The following is a 14,123-nucleotide window of genomic DNA, read 5'->3' as shown; positions in this document are numbered from 1 at the left end:
TCCATCCTAGACAGGATCGCCCCCTGGGGAGAAGTGAGAAATACAGAGACTCCCCACATACACACACTGAGGGCAGACTCCTCCTTTCTTGTCTTTGACATCTCAGCCCTTCCCTTCATTGACAGAGAAGGGGAGGAGGGGTGCTTGGTGCCACCTGAGAGTGGGGTGCCAGGACCCCAAGGGAAGAATGGGGGATGGGGCAGAGGCCCATACTGACTCCACCTGAGGGTGTCTGGGGCTTGGGATGCAGCCCAGGCAACATGGCAGGTACTGCCGGGAGCAGCGAGGGGACGCCGGGGGGCAGCAGGCCCAGGGTGCCCCGGAAACACAGGCAGAGTGTGCCAGGCAAGGGGAGGAAGCGGGGTCCTGGCCCCACACTCGTTCTTTTGGGACTCAGCCTGCTGACCTCCCCCGCCCAGCCCCACCTCAGCCCCCCCACCAAGAGCCGACAGGGTCAGGCAGGAGCTGGGTGCCGTGTCAAAGGGCAATTCTCAGATGGGGGTGCAACAGGCCTCTGTGAGGTCACCAGGATGAGGAAGAGCCTCAAAGAGTGAAGAGCGTGAGGACAAGTGTCCAGGGCTCTGGAAGTCTGACTATGTCCAAAGGGCACTGGCCTCATGCCCCCCAGGGTTTGGCCGATCTGTGGGGCCCTCCTGCATGGTCCCTCTGGTTCCCACTGGATGAAATGGAGAACCCCTTGGCATCCCCCCTACAAAACCTACAAGCCATGACTTGGGACAGCCGGGGCTTCAAGCAGGAGAGAGACCCGGGCTGACCCCTGTGACCCAGGCACCGGCCAGAACCTTGCCTTGATTTTCTGCAAGGAGGAGGCTGACCCCACAGAGCAAGGAAGCAGCCGTTCACAGACTGCTGCTTTCTGCATTCCTGGGGCTCAGCTCACCTTGAGTCCCCGCGACCAGCAGCCACATCCAGAGGAGCCGTAGGGGGACCATGGCCTTGCCTGGGAGCCCCTTGTCCTGCAGCGAAAGGACACAGCCGAGTGAGACGGTGGAGTTGGACAGCCCTCGGGACCAGGACCTGTCTGTCCACCAAGCCTTCAGACCCTGCTCCTGGAGGGCGGCAGGCAGATGTGGGGCCTGCACCTCAGAGCCGGGGGCTTGGGGAGGCAAGGCCACCCATTTTTGCCTGACTCATTTGGGAGGTGGGACAGAGCTTGTGCAAACTGGAAAAAGATGCTTTTCTTTTGAGCAGGTTTAGCCTGCAAAACACTGATCAGAGAGAGCACCTCGGCTGAATTCCGAGCCTGCTTGCCCCTTTGGCTGGTGTCCTTGTGCACCAGTGAACAACCTGCCCAACTGTACACAGAGATCCTTTGGATATGGGAACAGCAGTGATGGTCCCTGGATTCAGGAGGAGTACCAGATCCCCAGCTGGGTACAAGCAGGGAGACTTGGCCCCCAGGAGATCACATGGTATAGAGAGAGGGACACCCACCTGAGAGCAAGAGGCATGAGCTTACCTGCCCGAAGCAACTATGGATGGCTGTTCTAAAGCCTCCCACCTGCAGGATCCCTGTGCAGACAGATCTTCAACCCAGAAAACACTTCCAGTACAGAGCGTGGTCAGGCTGGTTCCAGGAAATGCTTCAGAAAGCTCAGTTTAGTTTCGATTTCTAGAAACCACCTGACACTGTTTTCTTCTGGGGTTGGTTGCCATCAGGGCTCCCTGTCCCTCCCCCACCTCAGTGCTGACTGGGGGAGGCGGGGATGGCGGCAGGGATGGGCAGAGGCCCAAGGCAGCAGTCTGGTTGATTTTGTAACTAGAGCTAGGTGGCCGACAGCCACATTTGAATTTCAACACTCTTTCAAGCTGGACCGGTGCCAGGGGCGGGTGCTGGGGGAAGGAAGGGGAGGGGCACCAGGGGACAGCGGTCAGAAGAACAGAGGGTGGGCATGCACAGGCAGGGTCTGCATCTGGGGACTGTGGGCCCTCTCACGGCACACCCTGAGCCATTTCCTGGTGTCACACATTACCAGCAGAAGGGACACTGCCGGGGGGGCTGCTCCCTCTGCTGTAAGCACATGACATGCCTGACCTGAATGCCGTACCCCGATGGCGTGGGGGCAGAACCTCTGGAGTGGACATAAATTGTTCTGCCCACCTCACACCCACTCCCTTTCCTTTCCTCCGACAGAGAGCCAGCACCTCGATTTTCCCCTGGGGAAGCAGTGCCACCTCTCCCCCCACCCCCCACCGCTCCGGGTTGTGTGACTCCCCTGCCTCTTGCTTGGGCCTGACGAGTCAGAGACAGAGGGTGTCACGGAGGTGCCGAGATCCCAGCCGGCCCAGGGAGTCAGCTTCAGACTCCTGGAACAGGACCCTGTCGGGAGCAGGTGGCCTGGAGGTGCTGATGCCCGTGGTGCCCCAGACCGTGCCCTGAGGAAAGCCCAGCTGAGGATGCAGATGAGGGCAGAGCTGGGAGATGGAGAACCTAGGTCCTGATGCTACGGTTTGAGCATCTGCATCCAGCTGGCCTGAAGTCAAGGCCAAGCCCTGGATTCAAGGTTAAATGAGGCAATCAAAATCCTCTTTTGCTTCTGTCACTGGCATCCCAGGTTCTGGACGAGAGTTGTCCCCTTGGAATGTCCCCAGGTCTCTCTAACCCAGTGGCTGTCGACCTGGTCAACACATGAGAATCACCCAGGAGTTTCATAAACTCCCAACACCAAGACCCATTAAGTCACAATCTCTGGGGTGGGGACAGGCATTGGTATTAAAGCCTTGCAGGTGGTTCCCACGTGCAGCCAGGGTTGAGAACCACTGGGGGAGGCAGACTTTCCCTGGCAGCCCTGAGTCCAAGAGAGTGAGCCCCGAGGTCAACCATTCAATGACTATTTGCCCAAGAGGTGTGGTTTGAGGGGGCTACGGGCTCATCTAATCCCCTCCAAAGAAACTGTAAAGATCCGGGGGGGAAGCAGTAGAAACAGAACTGGCGGAAGAGACTGGAGAGTTTTAACATCCCATCCAGCTGAAGGAGCCCCAGCGCTGGCTGACACAGAAACCTCAGCACCTCACTTCTAGTCTCCACTGGTTCTTGCCCTAACAAGTGGCCAGTCAAGGTCAGGAGTGCACAGGAAGTCCTTTGGGAGGTACTGGTGGCAATGTCAAAAAACCCAAGTTGCCGAATCTTTAGTCCCTGAGTCCTTTCCTGCCGGAATGTCCTTCGTGTGCAGGTCGTAAAATGTCAGACTGACGCTTGGACATTGAATCAAAGCACGGGTGTCTGTTCCCCTCCGGCTCTCAGGGGCTTTCCAGCCTTAAGCTCCCAAAGGGAACTGGAACAGGAACAAGAATTGAGACAATCTGCTCCAGAGAGGAGCGGCTCAGCTCTGATAAGGAGACCAACTGTGAGAGCCCCGACGCCACAGACAATCGGGCCAGTGGTGACCGTGTGGACGCCTCTGCTGTAAGCAGGAAGCCACAGCTGAGACGCGGCCAGGAGCAGCCAGCAGCGTGCTGAGGGCTGTCGTACTAGAGCCCTTATGAAGCCTGTAAGATATTTTTTTGTGCTTCCTCCCCTGCTCCCCCACCAAACACAGAATGCTGCCTGTAATGCTAACAGAGAGGTAGCCGGCACTGCTGTAAACCTTTGATGGGACCCATCCAATACTCCCAACCTCTATGGGAAGTAGCTGCTCTTATTAACTCTTTAATAGATGAGAAAACAGGTATGGGGGGGAACCCATACAGTTACACAGCTGGGAAGGGGAGAGCTGGAATTCCAGCCCACACTTTTCTTTCTTTGTTAACAAATTGGGGGATTTTCCTGGTGGTGCAGTGGTTAAGAACCTGCCTGCCAATACAGGGGACACAGGTTCAATCCCTGGCTTCGAAAGATCCCACATGCCGTGGAGCAACTAAGCCTGTGTGCCACAACTACTGAGCCTGTGCTCTAGAGCCCGTGAGCCACAACTAATGAGCCCATGTGCCGCAACGACTGAAGCCCGTGCGCCTAGAGCCTGTGCTCCGCAATATGAGAAGCCACCACGAGACGCCTGCGCACGACAACGAAGAGTAGCCCCCATTCGCCGCAACTAGAGAAAGCCTGCAGGCAGTAACAAAGACCCAACACAGCCAATAAATAAAAAATAAAATAAATAAATTTATTTTAAAAAATTGGCTTGAGATCTAATCATTTACATACAATAACGTGCATCGATTTAATGAGTTTTGACAAATGTATACAGATGGTAACCATGACAATCATAGAGAACATTCTCATCATCCCCGAATGTTCTCTTATGCCCTCTGCTGACAATCCCCTCTGCCAGCCCCCAACCCTGGCAACCCGGGATCTGCCTACTGCCACCACAGCTCTGCACGTTCTAGAATCTCAGGTAAACGGAAGCACCCAACATGTAACCTTTAACTTAGCACATGCTTTTTTTTTTTTTCCAAAGATGCTGAACAGAATTTTAACATCCATATGTGTATGATAGTTTCTGCTGAGACACAATTTCTCACCTCCCCTGCCCCCATCCTCATTTCTACTAAAGATCACCAAACGAAGACTCGTTTGTTTCCAAACCAAATTTCCTTTCATTAAACTTGGCAGGAGCTTTCCCTAAAGACTGCATGGGAAGGTGTTTTCCTCATTCATCTTAGTAGTTCTCCTTAGAATTAGAAAATTAGAATTCTGCTGAATGATGAACATGTGTCTTGGCGAAGTTTCTGCTAGGGAATCCATGCACAATGTTTATGGAATGAAAAGTAAAATGATTTTTAGCAAGGTTTTCTCTGCTTCAGATACATTTTACAGGGCAGGGGGGCACATGCCTTTGAGATGTCACTGAGAATATCAATAATTGGTTATTTTTTCGCTGAGAAGCAGCCCACTGTGTGGACAGATCTCAATCTGTCTCCACAGTTATGCACTGATGGACATTTGGGTCACTCCCAGTTTTGGACTACACTCACCCCTCCTTATCCGAGGCTTCGCTTTCTGCAGGTTCAGTTACCCATGGTAAACTGTGGTTCAAAAATATTAAATGAAAATTCCAGAAATTAACAATTTGTGAGTTTTAAATTGTGTGCCATTCTGAGGAGCGTGATGAAATCTTGTGCCGTCCCTCCCGGAACGTGAATCATCATCCCCTCATCCAATATCCCACCTGTTAGTCAGTTAGTATCCATCTTGGTCATCAGATCAACTGTCCAGATATCACAGTGCTTGTGTTCAAGTAACTCTTATTTTACTCAATAATGGTTCCAAAGCACAAGAGTAGTGATGCTGGAAACTCGGATATTCTCTTTGTGCCTAATTTATAAATAAAACTTTATCAGGACTTCCCTGGTGGTCCAGTGGTTAAGACTCTGTGCTTCCACTGCAGGGGGCATGGTTCAATCCTTGGTGGGGGAACTAAGATCCCGAATGCCCAGAGAAGCGGCCAAAAATAATAATAAATAAATAAGTAAAGAATTTTTTAAATTTTAAAAAAATAAATAAATCAAACTTTATCATAGGTAGGTATGTTTAGGAAAAGACAGTATATATGGGGATTGATACTATCCACAGATTCAGGCATCCACTGGGGTGTTGGAAAGTATCCCCTGCAGATAAAGGCAGGGGGCTACTGTATTACAAATAAAGCTGCTAGGAACACTTGCAGAAAAATCTTTGTGTGAACATAAGTTTTTACTTCTTTTGTGTAGGGGTAGGATTACTGGGTCATAGGGTCGGTGTTTTAACTTTTTAAGAAACTGTCAAACTGTTCTCCAAAGTGGCTGAACCATTTTGCATCCCTACTAGCAATTTCTGTGGCTGTTCCAGTGGCTTTAAATCTTCACCAATACTTGGTATTGCCAGTCTTTTTAGTGTTATCCATTCTGGTGGGTGTGTTGTGGAATCTTACTGTGGTTTTAACGACTCACGATGTGGAGCATCTTTTCACATGCTTATTTTTCATTCTTTCATCCTCTTTGGTGAAGTGAAGTGTCTATTTAAATCTTACATTTTAAATTGGGTTGTCTTATTATAAATTCTTTATATATTCTGGCTACAAGTCCTTTAGCAGATACATGATTTGCAAATGGCTTTGAATGAAAAACTTGACTTTTCGTTTCCTTAACAGTGTCTTCTGAGAAGCAAAAGACACTGTTTTTGATTTTGGAAAAAGCTCAATTTTCCATTCTTTTGGTGTCACATCTAAAAAATCTGCGCCTAACCTAAACTCACAAAGTTTTTCTACTATATCTTCTTCTAATTTTGTAGTTTCAGCTCTTACATTTAGGTCTAGGATCTATTGTGAGTTAATTTTGTGTATGATGGGAGATGAGGATTTCAATCATTTATTTCCATCTAGAATAGAGTTGTCCCACCACTACTTACGGAAAAAGAATCTTTTTCCCACTGAATTACCCTGGCACCTTTGTCAAAAATCAATTGACCACATACATATGGGTCTATTTCTGTACCCTATTCTGTTCCATTGACTTTATACACCTATTCTTCCTATGCCACTAGTACAATTTGATGACATATTAATCTTGAAGTCAGATAGTATCAGTCCTTCAACTTTGTTTTCCTTCCTCAAAATTGAGTCACTCCACGCATGAAGACAGCATATTCTTTGATTTATTTGGGTCTTCTTTGATTTCTTTCATCAGTGTTTTATAGTTTCAGCATATAGATCTTGCACATATTTTGTTAGATTTATATCTATTTCATGTTTTGGGTGCTATTATAAATGACGCTGTTTTAAAAAATTTCCATTTCTAATTGTTCACTGCAGGGTGTATAGAAACAAAATTAATTTCTGTACATGAATCGTGTATCCTTCAGCTCGGCTAAACTCAGCTGCTGGTTCTTTTTTGAAGAGTCCTTAGGTTTTTCCTATCTAGTTGATCCTGTCCTTGGTGAATAAAGAGTTTTACTCTTTCTTTTCCAATCTAAAAACTTGTCTTTGTCTTGCCTAATTGCATTGTCTGGGACCTCGCATAGCATAGAGGGTATATGAAAGTGGTGAGCGCAATGCTGGGTTCCTGGTTTGATCCCTGAGCTGTGGTTACGTGAGAGGCTGTTACTGGACAAAGCTGCATGAAGGGAACACAACAACGCTATTCTAGTTTGAAAACTTCTTTGTGGTTTAAAATGATTTCAAAATAAAAAGTTAAGCGGTTGGGATAAACAAGATAAAATACTGGGAGAAACGGGCAAAGAATAGGAATAGAAGAGGAAATCTAAATAGCCGAAAATTATGAATTATGTAATAGGTTGCACAGTCTCAGTAGTCAAAGAAACGCAAAATAAAACACCAGTTTTTACCCATCAGATGGGGCAGATGGAGATTAAAAGGCATCTATATACAGTGCTGTTGAAGACCTGCAGAAACAAGCACTCTCGTATACTGTTGGTAGAAGTATGTTACAAAGTTTTTGAAGTCTGTAATGTCAAATTTTTTTTAATGTCAAGTGAATAACAATAAATGTCAAATAAATAAATAAATGTCACAATTTAAAAAAAAGTTAAGCGGTTGGGGAAAAAAGTGGTGAAAGCTGACTTTCTTGCCTCGTTCTAAGCCTTCGAAGGAAAGCCTCTCACCATGAAGTATGACATTAGCTGCAGGTTTTTCACAGATGCCCTTTACCAGCTTAAAGAAGTTTCTTTTGTTTCTAGTTTGCTAAGGGTGTTCTGTGGCTTTTTTTTGCTTGTTGTTTTTAAAGTCATGAACGGGTACTGGATTTTGTTAACTGTTTTTTCTGTATCTTTTGAGGTTATCATACGGTTTTTTCTTTTTCTCTGTTAATGTGGTGAATTGTGTGGATTTTAGGATATTAAACCAGCCTTGCATTCCTGGAATAAATCACACTTTGTCATGAAGTATTTTCATTTTTATATGATGCTGTATTCAACTGGCTAAATTTTTGCCAAGGGTTTTTGTCTCTATGTTCACAAGAGACACGGTCTGTAGATCTCTTTTCCTGTATTTGTCTGGTTTTGGTATCAGGGTAATGGTGCCCTCACAGAATGAGTTGGGAAGTGTTCCCAATTCCCAAAATCACGGAAGATTTTGTGTTGGCTTGTTATGATTTCTTCCTTAAGTATCTGGCACAATTTACCAGTAAAGCCATTTGGCCTTGGAATTTTCTTTATGTGACAGTATTTTATTTTTGCTTTACCCAAATCTTTTAACAATTTTATTAAAGTATAATTTACCTTGAAATTTACCAATTTAAAGTGCACAAGAAGATAGGATTAACATTTGTAAATAAATTAATCTCATTTTCTTTCACCCAGTTCTGAGATAACTTTGGGGAATTTCTTTTTGCTAATGAATTGCAGGCGGGAGTGCCAGGCAGGCACGAGTCACTGGGATTCCAGTGTAGCGTGGCGAAAGACACAGTCGAGCCGATTTTCTATGACTTCCTCCTCCATGTGCACTTCCTCATTCTGTTTCTGCCTCAGCCCAGCACACTCTGGCTCCCCAAACCTCCCTCCTGGAACTGTTCTTACGAGGATCGCTGAGAACACTACGTCTTCACTGTTGCTCGGCCCTTGGACACACTCAACCTTCTTACTTGACCTCCTGCAAAGTTTGACAGTTGACTCTCCTCCCAGGCTGTCCTGGACAGGCTCCCAGCAGGTGGCTCCAAATCAGGATCATCTAAGGGGGCTCTAAGAAAGGGGCTATTTACAAGGTGTGAGTGAGCAGGGAGGGTAAGGGCACCACAGGTAGAGCTGGTATCTGGAGCTCTGGCCACTCCCAGGCCAGAAGGGACAGGGGCAGGGAGCAGTTTCTGAAGACGGTACAGGAGGCAGGCAGCCCTGGGGAGGAAATCAGGGTCTCCCAGCTCGGCCCCCTGCCTCCTGCCAGTCAGGAGTCAATTCCAGAGGGTGTTGATGAGGTTGACCCAGGTCAGCCTCTGGGGAGGCCAAGCAGAGCAGGGAAGGGACAGAGGATGGGCACACTGCCACTCTGATCCCCCCCTCCCCTGGTGTCCTCCTCCAGTGTAGGCTTCCCTTCCTTAACAGTCCCATCCATCCGGGTTCCTGAGGTTTCCTCTTAGGACTTCCGAGGGCCCCACGTGTCCTGCAGTGACCTCATTTGTTCCTGCAGACCCATCAGACACCCTAATGACACCCACACCAGTCTAGACCTCTCGCTGGAGCCCACCTCACTATCAGTCTTCAACAAAATGGGTGAGCAGTTGCTAACGAAGCATCAGGGAATTTTCTACTTCCCTTCTGTGTATGGAATCATTTACTGTTCATGACAGCTCTGTGAAGTAGCCCCATTATCACTGTCCTTTCACAGATGAAGAAATCGAAGCACAGAAAGGTCAGATGATCTACCCACAGTCACACAGCTGGAAAGTGTCAGAGATAGGACTGGAACCTGGGAGTGATTCAGAGCCTATATTCTTAACCACTCTGACCCAAAGAGCATCTTCAGACTTTGGGAAATGTTGGACTGGATGATTCGGTTTCCAGAAAGGCTCCTAGTCTGCAAAGGTCCAGAGGCCCCTGTCCTGTGAACTCCCACGGCACATCGGCTGTTCTGTGTCTTGTGTCCAGAACACTTCTGGCTTGTTCCTTGCCAGGACTCCCTCTTCACCCCCACAGGGAGCGCACCCTTCACTGAGCCCCTGGGTGAACTGGCTCTCTAACCCCTGGGGGAGCACCAAAAGCCAACTCAGACCAGGAGACAAAGAGAATTCATTTTATTGTTTACAAAACAATGGCTCCGGTAGGAAGGAACACAATCATTATGCTTACAGCAGCGGATACAGGGGGAAAAGCCTAGATTTAAAATATGTGAAAGTCACCGACTGTGTGAAAATGGTGCTGCTGGGCACCTTGGTCTTGGATCTCAACTCAGTGACTGTCCCCAGTCCTCCAAGCTTCCTAATTCCGTCTCTGTGTTTTTAATATCACACAGCCCTCAGGTCTAGGATGTTCATCAAGGAGGTGGGTCAGGGAGCCCAGGTGGGTCAGGGAGCCCAGCTGCGCAAAATCAGAAAAGACCTGGGCCTTCAGACTGTGTCCAGTGGGAGCTGAGTTCTAGAGAAACATGTCACGTTCAAAGGCTTGTTTTCTGTTCTTTTGCTATTTGTTTTGTAGTGGAAGAAACAGACAACCAGCCCAAGAATGAGGGATCCTTCCTGGGTTTCCCTCCGAGCATCTGTATTAAAGTTTCAAAGTGGGAAAAATCTGTGAGACTGGGGTCCACACGGTAATAGCCAGAGCCTAAAACACGGCCCTTCCCGGCCACCGTGAACCCTACATTCTCCTGAGGGGTGAGGTAGCTTCTGGACGAGGGGTGCTGTGGGCTGATGGCAGTGGCCCTTCTAGGCTTCGGTTCCAGCTGACCTCTGTCCCAAACCCTCCACCTTTACCCTAAAGTGTGGAGAAGAGACCACAGGTACTAAGACACGCCAAGGTTTCTGTGAAGAGTTTCCAGAAAGGCTGCAAAACTCCCACAGGGAAGAGGAGAAATAAAAGGCCAGGACAGGGACTGCAGGGCCAGGCAGGCCTCGTCCATAGCCTCCAGGGTGAGGGAGCCCCAGCGCCTGGGGCTGGGTGTAGGCTTGCCAGAACCCAGGGCCCCCCTCGACTCAGGAAATACAAATTCAAATCATTCATGGATGTCTTTAAAGGAATGGCAATCTCTGATAATTGCCAGAAAAAGGCAACATATCCTTATCCTTATCTTCGTATCCTTTGGCCAAGGACTTAGAAATGCTTGAAAACTTGCCTCACCAACCGTAACTGCTTAATTACCTTTTCCTTCACTGCTGGGAATGAATTTGTGAACTACAAGACTTGGCTCTGATAAGATTTGCTGATTCCATTTTATAAGAAAGGAGATTAATTAATATAAGTTAATAATTAAAACTTCAAAGTGCTATACAGCCACAGAATTTTCCTGAAGGCAGAAAATGGGGTCGGCCACTTGAATGGCGAAGTCTGATGTGGCAGCAGACGGTGGGCCTGCGTCCCCTCCTGCAGCACTTTGGGCAGACGTGTTCCCAGAGGCCTGCCCTCGCTCTCACAGCCCTGCGGTGTCCTGCAGTGCAAACAGGTCCTTTTCCAGGGGCCTGGAGGGGTGGATTTAATGCCTGAGGTTCACGAGGAAGGAAGAGAAGGGGTGGCCCAGGCGCACCTAACTGGCAGGCCTGCTTCAGCCTCGCTGCTGTGTTCCCAGAAGGAGCACAGTGCTTGAAACACAGTAGGAGCTCAAGAAATATTTATTTAACAAAAGAAGAAATGGAGAGAAAAGAAAGGGAGGTCAGATGGAAGAAAGGGCTGAATCAGAGGATGGGCCCCAAATGAAGACGCCTGCAATGACTAGCCTCTGCCACCAGACGGCAGTGCAGGGAAACGTCCGGCCTGCAAGTCCCGGGACCCCTGCCCCTTCACCTCTGAGAAGCCACATCTCAGGCTGGGACTGAGCTCCCAATTCTGGAAATCTCGAAACCAGGCACACACCTCAGAGTTTAAAAAAAAAAAAAAAAAGCAAAATCAAACACCACATGAAAGTGCAGTCCTCGGGTTCTTATAAAATTTCAGTCCTGACGTAGCTTAAAACTGTCCACCCCTCGACCTGGCTCATCATCTTGATTTTTCTTGGTTTAAATGAACTCTATGCCCTCATACTTCACACTCCCGATCCTGGTCTCGGGCAGGAGGAAGCGTCCGTCGAGCGTGAAGGCCATGATGTAGGTGGCGATCTGGCCGCTGTCCTCCTCGGACTTGAGGGCCACGATGATCTGGTCGTCGGTGTTGGGGATGAACTTGAAGGAGGAGAAGCCGTGTGTGGGGACCACCTCCCCCACGTGCCGGACGGAGATGTCGCCGAAGTCCTGGGCGGCGCTCAGCAGCAGGTTGGTGCCCCGGCGCTCGTCGTCCTGCTCGCTGTAGCGCTCGTGGCTGGCGCGGCGTGGCAGGAAGAACCAGCGCTGCAGCGTGTCGCTCCAGCAGGCGGACTCGTGGATGAGGTAGCCTGGGGACACACAGACCGGTCACCGCCCGCCCTCCCTAGGGCCAGGGCGGCCTTGCCCCTGCATGCAGACCCGCGAGCGGCCCAGCGCCTGAGCAGCGTCACCGTCATCTTGTCTTTAGGTCTCCAAGTGTTTTTGCTCCCATCCGTCCAGAGTGGCCGAGCCAGGGACAGCAGGACCACGTGGAGTCTCCGCTGCACCACCGCTCTGGCCACCTCTCCCCGCCGGCTTTTTCAGCGCTGCCCAGTAGCCCCGCTGCAAGGTCTGTCTGCATGTCGCCTCCTTGGTGCTACTCAAGGGGCACAGAGGACAGCGCCGGGGAAAAGGCACGAGCGACACGCAGGTCTGATCTGCGATGGCCGATCTGGGCGGGTGGGGAGAGGCTGCCTCAGAGCTGAAAAGGATGGGAAGTGAGCCTATCTGGGGGTGAAGCCATGTCCTCAGTCACACCCCCCAGGCCTAGAGGCGACCAGGCCGCTCCAAGCACTGCCAATCCCCACTACAAACCACGACTCCTGGAAATGAGGGCAAAGAAGCAAAGCTCCATGCACCTGCTCGCACCGCCAGGTCAGGAGCGAGACCCTACGCCGGGGCTGCGGCCAGGAGGACCCTGCAGACGGAGCTGCTGTCTGAGCCCACCGGGCTGTCTGTCCGGGTGAGTCGGGGTGAGAGAAAAAATGGCTCGTTGGCCCCAGAACCCCGAGGCCCGGCAGGAGCAACCGTCAGGGACAGCCTAATTGTCAGACAAGCAAGAAGCGAAGCCTGCGCTCTGCAAGCCACCCATGTGCGCGGCGGCCGCTCGTGGGCCTGGCTCTCACCTGGCGGCCGGATCCCGGCGGCGGCCCGTAGGGCGTTGTAGCTGGACACCCAGTTCTCGTGGTCCACGCTGCCCCTGCAGCCCACCACCTTCACCCACTCCGGGTTCTCGTTCAGTACCTCCCCTGCGGCGGTGGTCCACTCCTTGCCCAGGCCGCCCACATACAGGTGCTCGTCCTTCACGGCCAGCCACTCGGCTTTGAAGCCTGGGGACAGGGAGACAGGGGGCAGGCCTGAGGCGACGGCCAGCCCTCTGCTGGCCTGGCTCCACGGGTCCGGTCAGGCAAGGGCAGAGAGCCCTCCGGGTCCGGTAGCCCTGGGTGCCAGAGGTCACTCGTGCTGGACTCACTCGCGGTGGTGACAAGAAAGCAGGGGACAGGCTGGCCTGTTCAGAGCTCCATCCCAGAGGGTGGGTGGTTGGGCCCCTCTCCTTAAAGCAGACCCCAGGGCATTCACATGGGGCAGACCGGCACCACCGCTGCCTTCTGCCTCCCCCTCCTCTCTCCCTGCCCTCCAGGAGCCACTGCATCTTCCTCCCAAACTCACCCCAGAAACCCTGCTGAGACCACCCCCTCACAACCCATGTGAACCCCCCTGTGCCCTGGCCTCCCCCTCCCCCCAGCCACAAAGGCCCGCCCTCCACTCACACATCTCCGCAGACCCCAAGCTCCCCGTTCCTCGAGCTGTCAGCCCCACCTCAGACTACACCCCACCCTAGGAAAGTGTAGGAAGTGTCAGTCACACAGAAGGCCCCTGCGGCCCTCGCAGCCACACCAGACACAACCCTGAGTGCACTTTGTGCCCGCGGCCAGAGCTAAGCGGGGCTTGCCACGTGGGCTCACGGTAGCCACACCAAATGGTGTTTATTTTCTTAGCCAGATTTACTTACTATGAGTCAGTTGTGAAGGCTGTGCAGGCGCTCTGTTCTTCTGGCATATTCTCACCTGTTCTTACACCGTGTTCTAAATTGTGCCTGCTTCCCAAATGTTTTGCAAACTTCCTGCCGGCTCGAGGAGCTGGGGCTGCAACCCTCCCTGCGAGATGCTTCCCTGCAGGGGCTCCTGGCGGACCCACTGACTTCCCTCAGTCCTCAGTCCCCTCTGGATGACCGACCACAGGGCAACCCTGAGCTCCCTTTATCCCATTTTCCTCCCAACCCAAGGGGCAAACAGAACTCCTGGACGGTGCCCTACAGGCTCTGACAACCTGAAGCAGGAAGCAGGCAACCAACATTTCCAATAAACAGTGGCTGAGATAGTCCTGTCACTTGCCCAGCCTTGGGCAAACTCAGGAGAGATTTTTATCACCGGGAGAAGGGGAGGGAGAGGGGGAGGGAGAGGGGGAGG

At 50.9% G+C, this 14,123-nt stretch overlaps 1 protein-coding gene across 5 annotated transcripts in view; it reads right to left on the bottom strand.

Annotated features, from left to right (window-relative positions):
- The window catches only part of LOC130840459 (soluble calcium-activated nucleotidase 1), a 33,572-nt gene that overhangs the window by 7,575 nt on the left and 11,874 nt on the right, over window positions 1-14,123 (bottom strand). For 3 of the 5 annotated variants that reach the window (XM_057716017.1, XM_057716018.1, XM_057716019.1), the window contains 2 exons: window positions 12,780-12,983; window positions 9,660-11,963 (listed from right to left, as the gene is read on the bottom strand). In XM_057716017.1, the coding sequence (XP_057572000.1) occupies window positions 11,593-11,963; window positions 12,780-12,983 (575 nt within the window). In that variant the 3' untranslated portion in view covers window positions 9,660-11,592. Of the gene's footprint in view, window positions 1-901; window positions 978-1,480; window positions 1,638-9,659; window positions 11,964-12,779; window positions 12,984-14,123 lie in introns of those variants that run through there. The other 2 variants (XM_057716016.1, XM_057716020.1) reach the window with 2 other exon arrangements.

This window comes from Hippopotamus amphibius, chromosome 17, assembly GCF_030028045.1.
Source record: "Hippopotamus amphibius kiboko isolate mHipAmp2 chromosome 17, mHipAmp2.hap2, whole genome shotgun sequence".
NCBI classification, from domain to species: Eukaryota; Metazoa; Chordata; class Mammalia; order Artiodactyla; family Hippopotamidae; genus Hippopotamus; species Hippopotamus amphibius.
This window is presented reverse-complemented; position numbering and strand designations above follow the sequence as displayed.